The sequence below is a fragment of the Mandrillus leucophaeus genome, unplaced genomic scaffold (assembly GCF_000951045.1).
Source record: "Mandrillus leucophaeus isolate KB7577 unplaced genomic scaffold, Mleu.le_1.0 Scaffold878, whole genome shotgun sequence".
In the NCBI taxonomy this organism is placed as follows: domain Eukaryota; kingdom Metazoa; phylum Chordata; class Mammalia; order Primates; family Cercopithecidae; genus Mandrillus; species Mandrillus leucophaeus.
The window spans coordinates 851,649-864,831 of record NW_012109563.1 but is presented as its reverse complement, the minus strand read 5'-3'; the positions used below and the strand labels follow the sequence as shown (position 1 = coordinate 864,831).

Here is a 13,183-nt window from a genome sequence, read left to right as displayed (position 1 = left end):
ATGCACTATTGATCACTTAGAAATTTCATATAAGAAGTATGAAAATTCTTTAAAATTAATTGACCTGGCTGGACGCGGTGGCTCACATCTATAATCCCAGCACTTTGGGAGGCCAAGACAAGTGGATCACCTGAGGTCAGGAGTTCAAGACCAGCCTGACTAACACGGTGAAACCCCTTCTCTACTAAAAAATACAAAAAACTAGCCGGGTGAGGTGGTGGGCGCCTGTAGTCCCAGCTACTCGGGAGGCTGAGGCAGGAGAATGGCGTAAACCCAGGAGGCGGAGCTTGCAGTGAGCTGAGATCCGGCCACTGCACTCCAGCCTGGGCGACAGAGCGAGACTCGGTCTCAAAAAAAAAAAATACAAAAATTAGCTGGTTGTGGTGTCAGGAGCCCGTACTCCCAGCTACTTGGGGGGCTGAGGCAGGAGAATTGCGTGAGCCTGGGACCACTGCACTCCAGCCTGGGCGACGGGAGCAAGACTCCATCTCAAAATCAATAAACAAATTGACCTAAACAATTTTTACTGATTTTATTTACAATTTTTATTCTATATCATATCAAAAGTTGTTTCTAATATAAGTTTGGATTTTTTTTTTTTTTTTAGTAGTTTCTAATTCTCATCCAGATAATAAACTTACATTGCATCTTTTTACAGCCCATTTTTCTTTCCTTTTGATACCCGGCAAATGCTTTTTTATGTAACTGCATTTGATCGGGACCGAGCAATGCAAAGATTACTTGATACCAACCCAGAAATCAACCAGTCTGATTCTCAAGATAGCAGAGTTGCACCTAGATTGGATAGAAAAAAAGTAAGTTTCTCCCCGAAATCTTTAAATAATCTGAGCTTTTCAAAATAATGGGAAAACTAGAAATCTAGTGTATCTAAATATGCATGTTGGTCGTGGAGGCCTTGGTCCTAGTCAGCTAGCCCTATTTTCCTTTCAGTCTCTTGGAACTGGGCTATCTGTGATTCTTCCTTAACCTTCGTTAAGAGTTTCTCTCCTCCCCACCCGCCAGTTTCTGAAATAATTTCTACAATTCTCTTTGCTCTTTTAGTTGTCGTAACTCTTAGACCAAGAAAGAATCTTGTCTTCTCTCACTGAAACTTTTTCATTCTAACTTAGGAGTTCAAACTATCTCCTGCCTTTAAAAATTGATCCCTTATGTAATAGTTGGAATTAATTGGATCCATTTCATTCCCTTAACAAGTCACTCCAACTAGAAGAGCCTGAAACAAAATCCTTAATATATTTTGAGTCTCTTCTACCGGTTAGCCCCAATGTTGCTAACTTAATCTGTGTTTCTCATCTTGGCTCCACATTTGTGGCTCTGAACCACAGTGCCCTGAGCCATTTCCAGTGGAGACCGATTCTACAGTTCTCACCAGCACTGTTTTTACTTAGGTCTTTTCTGTTCATTTACCTGTTTGTTTTTTTTGCTAGGGATTTAAGTTTCTTTTCCTAAAGGCTTTATCTCCAAAAGTCTCATAAGAGACATTAGTAATAAAATAAAGGAGTTAGATGGGTGGCAGGGAGTGAAGTGTATACTGAAAAGCAAAACAAAACATAAAGCAAACATTGTAGTTAAAAAAATCTTCTTGGGCCCAGCGTGGTGGCTCATACCTGTAATCCCAGCACTTTGGGAGGCTGAGGCGGGCGGGGCGGATCATGAAGTCAGGTAATCAAGACCATCCTGGCCAACACGGTGAAACCCCATCTCTACTAAAAATGAAAAGAAAAAAAAAAAAAAATTGGCGTGGTGGCGCATGCCTGTAATCCCAGCTACTTGGGAGGTTGAGGCAAGAGAATCACTTAAACCAGGGAGCTGGAGGTTGCAGTGAGCTGAGATCATGCCACTGCATTCCAGCCTGGCAACAGAGCGAGACTCCGTCTAAAACAAACAAAAAAAGTCATCCTATTCATATCCTCATTAGGATTCCATAAGCACTGATATTGGCGTAAATTAGAAATCTAGCAGGACCTTTTAAAATCTCATTCGCAGGTGTTTGTAGTAGTGCTTGTAGGATCTCGGCAGATCAGAGCCAATAGGTTTCCAGCTCACCTGTTTGACCTGTCACCTCCATATCTATTTCTCTATCTAAATATAAATGTACCCAGGGAGATTTCATGAAACTGCAGCCCTGAGAATTGCATTGATACTTGGCAAAGATGATTTTTTTCTTCCCCAACTTGAATTTTCTGAACTTGCCATGGCCACAAGATAAATTAGTAATTACTCTTGCATCTGGTTTCCTTAATGTATGCCAAGATGCTGTTGATGTTGGTAACAATACTGCTACCTCTTAACCTTTTCTGAGTTACCTGTTTAAGGAATAAGTGTTAACAATTGAGTTGATTTTGTTCTTTTGCATTTCAAGAAATGCCACCTGTTTATTAAAGTGTAATATTGGTAGAGCATAATTTCCTGACAGTTGTACTTTCTTCGTAGCGTACTGTGAACAGAGAGGAGCTGCTGAAACAGGCGGAGTCTGTGATGCAGGACCTCGGCAGCTCACGGGCCATGTTAGAAATCCAGTATGAAAATGAGGTGAGCTTGGAGTCCGGTGATGGTTATTTAGTTTGACTTGTGTTCTTGATTAAATGTTATTTGAGTTTCTCGGTACTATGAAATTCTGAAAGACAGTTGGGAGTTTGCTCTCTTTTCTCTTGAATGATTTGTTCTAAGTTCCCCATTTTTCAAAGGTTCAACTACATACTAAAAGGCAGTTTTTTTTCCTGGCGTAAGAACACATTTGTATTGTTAGTCTTTCAGTTGATAAACTGAGAGGATATTTTAAACAGTTGATAACTTTCAAAATGTTTGAATTGCCTTTTTGAAAAAATCAGGTTTACTGAGATACAAATAATAACTGCACACTTCAGAAATGTACTTTTAAGGGTTGACAGATGCACTTTCACATCAAGATAAAGAATACTCTGATCACCACAAAAAGTGCCCCTATTTCAATGGTTACCCCGATAACCATTGACGTATTTTCTGTCCCTGTAATTTTATCTTTTTTATAATATCATAAATGGAATCATGCAGTATGTAGTCATTTGTCATTTTTCTTTCACTTAGCGTAATGCTTTTGAGATTCATCCATGTTGCATGTGTCAATTTGTTTCCTATTATGGAATAGTTCTATTATATGAACTATATATTGAGTATTCCATTATATGGGTACACCAAAATATGTTTACCAATCACCAGTTGATTCACTTTTTGGTTGTTTCCAGTTTTTGACTATTTTGACTAACATTGCTATGAACATTTGCATACCAAAAGATTCAAGTAATGATTTTCTGTATATTTAAGTCTCTTGGGATACTTCCCCCTTTTCTTCCACCTAATTTTTTTAAGACAAAACTTAGAGTTTTGGGGCTTCCCTGAACCTCTTACGGACTTAAAATTTCTAGATCTTTCATTATACCAAATATTTACTTACAATAGCCAACCACTCTGCCCCTCAGCTTTCTTATCTGTAAAATGTAGGTAATAATAGTATAACCTCGAAGTTGTGACTGAGTTCATGTACATGAACTGGCTCATGGTAAGTATCGTAGATTTAGCAGTTTAGTGTATGAGATACTAACTGTGCCTATTTAAGTAATTTTAATCATGACTTTGATTTTTCATTCATTTTATTAAGCATTTTCTCCTTCTTGATGACTTCTGGAAAGCTAAGAGTATTCAGTCACCAAAGTTAAAATTATAAGTTGTTGTGTACTAGAAAGTATACTGCATGCTAGGGTTCCAGGTTAGGGCAGAGTCTCTGCACTGAAAAGATGACAGTGTAGTTAGGGAGACACAGGACAAAGGTACCAAAGAGTGTGGCAAGGTAGTGGTACAGGTGCCAAGTGAATGACGCATTCAGACAAGGAGTGCTGTCCTCAAGATGCCTTGAGTTAGACCTTAGTGTAGGCGAGTAGGAAGATTGAGAGACCATTTTCTAGTAGGAGATGGGGCCTGAGCAAAGGGTCAGGCTTGGTGGTGAGTGGCAGAAGTTAGTACTGCTGTGGAAGTGCTGGGAGAAGGGGGATAAAAAGGAGGTGGCCAGATGGAGTGGAGGCCCTGGACTGCTGGCATAAGAGATACGAACTTTTTGAATCTAGTAGCTTGATCATGGCTGTTGCTCAGAGTATGCGGTTCTTCTATGTTGATGCATCCAAATTTATTACTCATAAGACTACAGGACCTTTGCTGTAACCATTTGGTATGTTTTTATTCTCTTTAAACATACATTCTACTTTCTTACTCCAGCATAGTTTTCTCTTGCCAGGAAATATCTTTCCTCTCTCATCCCTCACGGTTCTGTTAAAATTGCATCTTGCATGAAACCTAACAAGCTCAGAATGGCTTCACACAGACTGTTCTAAGGAGCAGGATTGGATTACTGATGTGAAGTCAAGATTTTATGCCCTTTCTTCATAGGTCTTACCTGTTGACCTCAGAAAAGATTCCAGGAGCTGCTTCATTAGGAAAGGGGGAAGTACCTCCACCCCTACCTCACAAGTACTGACTTTGTGAAATGCATAGGGCTTCAGGTTATGATTCAAATTCAGCTGTACATGTCAGCTAGTAGCCTTGAGGAAGAATTTCTAACTAGCTCTAGAAGAATCCCAATGAAAATCTCAGGTCACAGTATGGGCTCCTATTTGAATTGGGATGATTGGTAAGTCAGGGAAGGATTATACCAGTCTTTGGGCTCACAAAGCCACCCAAACCCCAAGGACTGGGGTTACAAATGACCCAGTGACCCAGTCTCCTTTTGGGAAGGTGAAAGATCAGGAACAGGGAACGTGGAGCCTGGCCTGCCCACTTACTGGCTGTGTGATTTTGGGCAAGTTAACATAAACTCATCAGTGTCCTCTTAGCCCTTTACATAATTAATGCACCTGCCTCCTCATGTTGTTAGAATGATAAAATGAGCTGAAATGTGTGAAGCACTCAGAACGTTGTCATATAGTAAGTGCCAGTATGTGTTAGTTTTGAGAGAAAAAGATTTCTTTTTAAGTCAAGTTGTCAAACTTTTGTTTTTCTGTTTCTAGGGTTTTATGCTTTCCTTTCCTTTAAAAGAAAAATGAAGCTCAACCGAGTACCTGCCCTTTTAGTGGTGTAGCTGGGTAGAATGATAATCCCTGAAGAGATCAGGTTGCTCTGTGGGAAGGCTGGCCACCCCTAGGTTGTATCAGCAAAGCAAACATGACCTGGGCCTTCCACCTTCTGCAGAGGCTCACAGAGGAAGTGCTGTTAGTGATTTAATATTTTAAGAATCCTTTTAGAAACAACAGCATTGGATGAAGGAAATAGACTAATTTGATCTGTGACTTCTGTTAAACCTGGGATAATAGTGTGCCGAAAGGAGCATTAACTAGCACCATCTGGTGGATACCGTGTGTTACTGCAGGTTTTTCTTTGCTTCTCTTTTGTTCCTCAGTCCTCCAGTGCCTGGGATTCAGTGTAGAACAGAATATACAAAGTACTCCCACCCCATGATGGAGCTTATCTTTTTGTTTGGGGAGGCCAATACATCCACACACATTCATGTACACATATATGTTAGGCCGTGTGGAAGAAAAGTAAAATAAGAGGATGAAGCATTATGGGGACGCGTAGCGTGGTCCGAGGACATTTGAGTGGACCCAAGTCATTGCGGTCTGGGGGAAAAGTATCTCTAGCACAAGAACAGAGAAGCAGTGTTCCTAGCCTGTTGGAGGATGAGTGTGGCTCGAGCATAGTGAGCAAGGGCAGAGTAGGAGGAGTCAAAGAGACTGAGTGGGATGTGTAAAGGGGTCATGTAGGCCATGGTAAGAACTGGAGCTCTGCTTTGAATGAGATGAAAAACCTTTGGAAAGCAGCAAAGGAATGCCGCGAACTTGTGTTTTGTAAGGATTACGCTTGCTCCTATGAGCATGGAACATAAGATGTCGGGAATGTTAGTGCAGACACCATCTAGGAGACTTTAGCAGTAGACCAGATGACAGAGGATAGCAGCTGAGTAAAGTTGGTAATTAGTTTAGAATGCATTTTGAAGGCAGCACTTAAATTGTATTTACTGATGGATTGGATTGTGCGGGTTTAGAGAATGGCCAAGGACAGCTCTAAGGATTTGGTTGGAGTATTCATTTTGGGGTTAATGGTGATACCATTTACTGGTACGGAATTCTAATAGGATTAGGGGTTAATCAGGAAAGCACCACTAGGCCCAAGCAGATCTCTGTTTTGAAAGAGTTAAATGTTTAGTGGACTACCTCTAAACTTTTAAACTAGTGTGAGTAATTTTTAAGAGTAACCATAATAATGCTAAAATAGTACCCTTTGTTTACGAGTAATCTATAAATGTTGCCTTCTTGACAGGGTTACAGTTAGATTTAGTGTATAACCTATGATAGGAACTTGTCACTACCTGCATATCTTTGTTTATGGTCTGATCTGGTAGGACCTTGACAGAACAGGAAGGAATGAGCAAGCTATGAACACTGCTTCAGGCATGTCCACATCAGGTGTCTCATGGAGGAGTAGTTTGACTTTAGGCTGCACAGTACCAGTACCCAGGCTCTAAGCTGAACGTGCCAGATCACAATCCTCAGGACGTGGCACCCCTATATGTGCATGTGGCTAAAGCTCTGGGGATTCCAGTGCACCCTGGGAGTTGAGAAGCATTGGTGTCCTGTATGACGCCATCAGTCCTGTCTGTGCTGGTGTGAAATCAGACCTTTCATTATTTGTATTTTATTTGACACATCTCTATTAAATGGCTACTGTGTGTCAGGTACTATCAGAGATACAGGGTGACCAAAACAGTTATCATCCTGCAAAATATGCAAGCATATACTGACATTTGGTAAAGTAATGTAGTAAGTATTTAAGTAGCTGTAAAATAAGCCCCAAGAAAAAAGGAGCAAACTAACTGTTGGGAGCAGATGTTGAGGGGAGCCTTCCCCTTGAGAGGGTGACATTTGAGCTGGTTTGGGGTAACAGTTCACTAAAGAGAAAAAGGGGAAAGACATCCATACGCAGACAATGCCATATTGTTCCTGAAGGAAAGATATGTAGCCACAGTGGCACTTCTGTGAGTACAATCTGAAATCGTTCAACTGACATGTTGGGGCCTTAGCGGGTAGGAAGTAATGAAGAGTTGCTAGTTTTTGTCCAGGTGACCAGGACTGAAAGAATAAATCCGGTCAGGACATTTTTGGAAAATAATCTTTAATGCATCCTGGTAAACAAGTTGCTGTTAGTGTCCACATATCCAAGAGGTTGGCAGTAAAAAAGCACAATTTCTAAAATATGAAATCGTTCTACTTGTGTTCCTCTGTAGGTTGGTACAGGTCTTGGGCCTACACTGGAGTTTTATGCGCTTGTATCTCAGGAACTACAGAGAGCTGACTTGGGTCTTTGGAGAGGTGAAGAAGTAACTCTTAGCAATCCAAAAGGTAATGCCTATCTGTAAGTTAGTTGGTTTGTGTTACTCAGATCAGGTAATGGACTCTGATGGTTTATTAAATATATTTAATTTCTAATGGACAACTGTACTTGCTTCTTTATAGCCTCTGTTTTCTCTTTTATCAAGTAGGGAAGGCCTGTCCAGTTCTAGAGGACTTCATTCAGTGATCTGCACTCCCATTTTGAGAATACTTAATTTCTTAAATGTTCTTAGTTACCAGGTTTTGTTTTGTTTTTGGAAACATCATCTAAAGTTTGGTGAATTGCTTGTTTTTCAGGAAGCCAAGAAGGGACCAAGTATATTCAAAACCTCCAGGGCCTGTTTGCGCTTCCCTTTGGTAGGACAGCAAAGCCAGCTCATATTGCAAAGGTTAAGATGAAGTTTCGCTTCTTAGGAAAATTAATGGCCAAGGCTATCATGGATTTCAGATTGGTAAGTTTAGGATGGTTTGCTTTTTGCAGGTTTGGTGTAGAATGTTCTGTGCAAGTACCTCAGTCCCCTGTAGTTACTGCTATACTTCAGAGCAGTGCTTCTCAAACTTTAATACACATATGAATTACTTGGGGATTTTGTTAAAAATGCCAGTTCTGATTCAGTTGGGCAGGGGTAAGACTGTCCTACTGTCCAAGATTCTAAGTTTTCCTATCAGCTCCCAGGGCACGCCCAATTGCCAGGTTGTGGGCCACTCCTTGGGTAGCAAGGATTCAGATAATCAGGCAAGTTAAGGTGGTATTAATTATTTATTTTTTAGAGTCTGACATTACCTTTTCGATTCGGTAGGAAAGTTTGTGCATGTAACTAAACTTCATTAAATTTACATTAGAGTGCTGTTGTGAAAATAACCCAAGTGATCAGCATTCATAGAGGTTGGAATGTTTCTGGACGTTTCTTCATTTCTTTTTCTCTTGAATTTCTGGCCTCAAGCAATCCCCTCACATTGGCCTCCCACAGCACTGGGGAGGTACAGGCACGAGCCACCATGCTCTTCTCCCATTTCCGGAGGCACTTTATCAGTATGTTTAATAAGACATTTTCACCTGTGGCCAAATTGACAAGTTTACAATTTCACTTTAACTGAAGAGCGGGCAGTTTATCAGTTAGTTTAGAAGTTCCATTTAGTTTGCTATTTTAAATATAGTAAGTTTTTTCCCTTAACATTTTTTGCTTTGGGATATTCAATAATACAGACTACAGTGGAGTTGCGTTTAGAGCCCCAAATCAAGAGAATCAGTTTTGTGTAGTAGGAGAAACAGTTCCTAACTACAGAATTTTCTTTCTTGGGGATTACTTGACCTATTAATATTTAAATGATCTCCTGAAGTGCCTTAGATGGAGGTAATGCTGGAAGCTTAGTGTGACAGTGAAAATATTATGCATATTCCGTTTCAGGTGGACCTTCCCCTTGGCTTACCCTTTTATAAATGGATGCTACGGCAAGAAACTTCACTGACATCACACGATTTGTTTGACATCGACCCAGTTGTAGCCAGATCAGTTTATCACCTAGAAGACATTGTCAGACAAAAGAAAAGACTTGAACAAGATAAATCCCAGGTAGGCTTAGAAGAAACAGTCGAGTGGATCAGGTCTTTATTTTAGAAAAATGAGGCTTTTGTTAAATGGTTTGTATTTGTCTCAGTTGTTATAGTAATGTTTTATTTTAGGAGATTTTAATTCTTTTATTATACTAACTAAGACATACGAGTTCACAGTGGGTCACATGACCTATACTCAGAGCAGGTTATAAACCTCTTGATTAGCAAATAAAATACAATTCTAAATCAGACCATAAATAAGAACTCTGATGTATCTGGGCAGATATTATGTCATCTTTTAGTAAGCATTTGAATCAGTAAAACTATTCTCAGAACAGATTTATTTTCAAGAAAGGTACCTTAATTTAGGAACAGTGTTGTTTCAAGAGATCTCAGGAAGATATTTTTTAAAGGTCACTGTGAGTGCCAACAACTATTCCTTGGTAATACATGTTGAGGTTTCTCTGTGACATCTCATAGATAACCTTGAATTTCATATCATTACTGTGTAATTTTAATGTATATAATTAACAATAGATAAATTACTTAATCTGAGATTAATAATGGTTCTGTGTCTGGTATTAGAAGAAAACAAGGTTCTATTTTTTTTGTGGCACAGACCCAGAAAGCTTCTGTTTGGACTGGTAACTTGGACCAATATTAAATCAACCCTCATTTTATAAATTAAGTAAGAATAGCACATTGAGATTCTGTAGTGAGGGAGAGTGTCACCTCTCCTGATGAGGTGGAGAGGATCTTACAATAGAGGGATAAGATTTTAGAGTGCCTTTTCATTAGAAGATTTGTAAGGAGATTCACTTTATCCCCCCATATTAATTTGTAATTATGTGGTGCTGTTTCGAAAAGTAAGTCTATTAAGAGAAATTGGTATTCAAAGAGGCTAAGTCCACTTTTCTGTACAAAATTTGTCATTTTAGAATTTTTAGAACCATTCTGGTTTTCACTTAACAACTTGGTAAGTTTTAAACTATTACAGTGTTGTTTAGGATTATCTCTTAGGTAAATAATGGCAAAACAAAAAAAGGAAGAACAAAAAAGCAAGTAAAACAGGAGACTCTGTTTTAGGTACCATATATATGTTAATTTATTTAATCCCAGCAACTACCATGTGAGATTGGGGTATTGTTATCTCTATTTTACTGGTGAGCAAACCAGGGCAGACAGGTTGAGCAACCTGCCTAAGGTCACTGACACACCTAGAGAACACAGAGCAGGAGCTCAAACCCAGGCTGTCTGCATGCTTCCACACCATGCAAGCTCTATTATATATGCTTGTCTCAAATGCAGTACGCAGCCACAGTTCTCTTGTCAGTAATTTTTGTTTGTTTGTTTGTTTGTTTGTTTGTTTGTTTGTTTTTGAGATTTGTTCTATCCTTTATTATTCCTGATGTTGTCAGTTTAAAAATAGAAAATGAATGGCACAGAATCCACACTTCAGAAATTGACATTAATAACCCACTGTGAACAAGAGCATGAGAAATGGTGACATTCTGAAAAACCACATCCTGTTTCTTTAATAAAGTATAGAGATGGGGCAAGTTGTCCTGGCTCGGATTCTACTTGGTAGCTTAAAGTCTCTAGAGATACGGAAAATGTGCTAGAATTTATAATGTCCTAGAGATATTTAAAGGGAATTTACATTAGTTTCTCAACTTACTATGTAAAATCTAGAGAAACTAATGTAAATTCCCTTTAAACATCTCTAGGACATTGTAAATTCTAGATTCCTGTCTAATAACAACACTTTGTAATGCACATCTTTACAAATAAATTTACCAATTTCCTTGGTAGCTATGAGAGAAGACTTTCCAATAGTGTAATAGTAATCACCTTAATCTGTGACAGGGAGTATGAGGATAGTTTTGAGAACTTACCAGTGGGGGAACATGAAAATGGAGAACTTTTTTTGTTTTTTGTTTTAATCTTTCTGCTGAAGAATACCTCAAATGTAAAATAAAATGCCTCCCTTTGGAGGACTTCAAATGGCACCTAAAATGGAGAGAGGCTTAAAAGTGGGTTTTTGCAGAGAAGCAAAAATGGACATAGTTTTGTGACCATTTACTTTCAATAATCTGCTGCCTCCTTGGTATTCTGAATTATTTAGAATCCTAAACAGCATTTAGTTTGCTCTTTAAAAAATGACTAATTAATTAATCAGAACATTCTAACCATTTCTAGTTTAAATGACTTAATTTTCTGTACCTTAATTGTTAGCCTATAGGAATTTCGTACACGGAGGCATTTCCAGTTTGGAAAGCCATTTGTCTTCTTTCTCCTAACTTGATGTCTTCATTTTTAGATGGAATTTACATTTTGGTATGTTGGTTTTTGATCCTTAAGTTTAAAAAAAATTTACCTAGGCCTTTTATAATCTTACACATTTTTAAAAAGTGAGTAATAAAGATTTTTTAACATTTGTCTTATAAAGTATTGCTTGCCTTTTTCTTAGGAATTTCTTGGAACTTTTTTTTTTTTTTTTTTAATCACAGTGTTGCTGCATGGATACAAACTTGTTACGCATCAGAGACCTGAAGTAGTTGAATGAAGCCTCTGCAGGCTTCATTCTGTAGACTTGAGCTTTGCAGGGGGAGAAAGTTAATCACTATCACTAGATAGTATGTTTTTTATATTTACAATTTCCCAACTGTATTATCAGTATTTGCTGTATACTTATACAGTATTGGATTCAAGATTAGCCTAGAATTAATGAAAAGTTTGTCTAGTTCTAGGGTCCACATTCTTAAAATTAACTAATACGCAACCAATTATGCACTTACTGTGAAATTTGATTTGCATGTGCTTAAATTGAGCAGCAGCATCCCATAATGAAGAAGGACTTCAGCCCTCTTTTCTTATACTTACTTCCTTTGTGATCTCAGTGACTCGTTCATATGTAGATTATGACCAGGAAAAAAATAAAGAAGCTAAGAGTTAAAGGAAACCATCAGCTTTATTAGGATATCTTTTATTTTTTTAAACAAAAAACTGTGAGTTAATTTTGCTTGATACCATTTCTCCCCCATTTGTGTTTTTTAGACCAAAGAGAGTCTACAGTATGCATTAGAAACCCTGACTATGAATGGCTGCTCAGTTGAAGATCTAGGACTGGATTTCACTCTGCCAGGGTTTCCCAATATCGAACTGAAGAAAGGAGGGAAGGATATACCAGTCACTATCCACAATTTAGAGGAGTATCTAAGAGTATGTAATTGTGCGTCTTTGGGGGGTAGGCCAGTTGTGAAGACAGGACTTTGCCTGATTGTACCTTGCTTCTGGCTGCACACGCTATGGCTTGAGACCTTCCGCATCCCCAGGACCAGTGCATGAAGGCTGCTTGACTCAAGAGCTCTTTGCTCTTAAGTGCACATATCAGATATTTCTTGTCTTATATAACCTTGAATTATTTCTCCTCAGGCTTGAATGCTATCTAATTACACCACATTTTCCTAGTTTAAAAAATTAGTGAAAAGAGAGATCATTTGTGTTCTTACTAAATTGCGTTTTTGCATTTCCATCAAGGCAGCTACCTTGACAGAGTTTACTCCAGGCATGTGCAGTGCACACTTTTATGTTTGGTGACACCTTTCAAATTACTGACTTATGGGCGAGGTGACTTAATGGCTCACACCTGTAATCCAGCACTTTGGGAGGCAGAGGCAGGAGGAGGATTACTAGAGGCCAGAAGTTCAAGACCAGCCTGGGCAACAAAGTGGGGGCCTCATCTCTACCAAAAAATGCAAAAATTAGCTGGGTGTGGTGACACGAGCCTGTAGTCCCAGCCACTTGGGAGGCTGAGGTGGGAGGGCTCTTGAGCTCTGGAGTTCAAAGTTACAGTGAGTCAAGGTTGCACCACTGCACTCCAGCCTGGGCGACAGAGCGAGACCCTTTCTCTTAAAAATACATATATATATATATGTAGACAGGTTGGGTTCTAAGAACTTCACAGGATTTAGAACATTTTACATTAAAAATTAAAAACCTGGCCGGGCGCAGTGGCTCATGCCTGTAATCCCAGCACTTTGGAAGGCCGAGGTGGGCGGATTACGAGGTCAGGAGATCAAGACCATCCTGGCCCATCTCTACTAAAAATACAAAAAATGAGCCGGGTGTGGTGGCGGGCGCCTGTAGTCCCAGCTACTTGGGAGGCTGAGGCAGGAGAATGGCGTGAACC

At 39.2% G+C, this 13,183-nt stretch overlaps 1 protein-coding gene across 2 annotated transcripts in view; it reads left to right on the top strand.

Annotated features, from left to right (window-relative positions):
• TRIP12 (thyroid hormone receptor interactor 12) overlaps positions 1–13,183 on the top strand; it is a 153,236-nt gene that overhangs the window by 130,734 nt on the left and 9,319 nt on the right. For both annotated transcript variants that reach the window (XM_011969150.1, XM_011969149.1), the window contains 6 exons: positions 659–815; positions 2,455–2,553; positions 7,331–7,445; positions 7,734–7,888; positions 8,846–9,010; positions 12,049–12,213. In XM_011969150.1, coding sequence (XP_011824540.1) covers positions 659–815; positions 2,455–2,553; positions 7,331–7,445; positions 7,734–7,888; positions 8,846–9,010; positions 12,049–12,213 — 856 coding nt within the window. The remainder of the gene's footprint in view (positions 1–658; positions 816–2,454; positions 2,554–7,330; positions 7,446–7,733; positions 7,889–8,845; positions 9,011–12,048; positions 12,214–13,183) is intronic.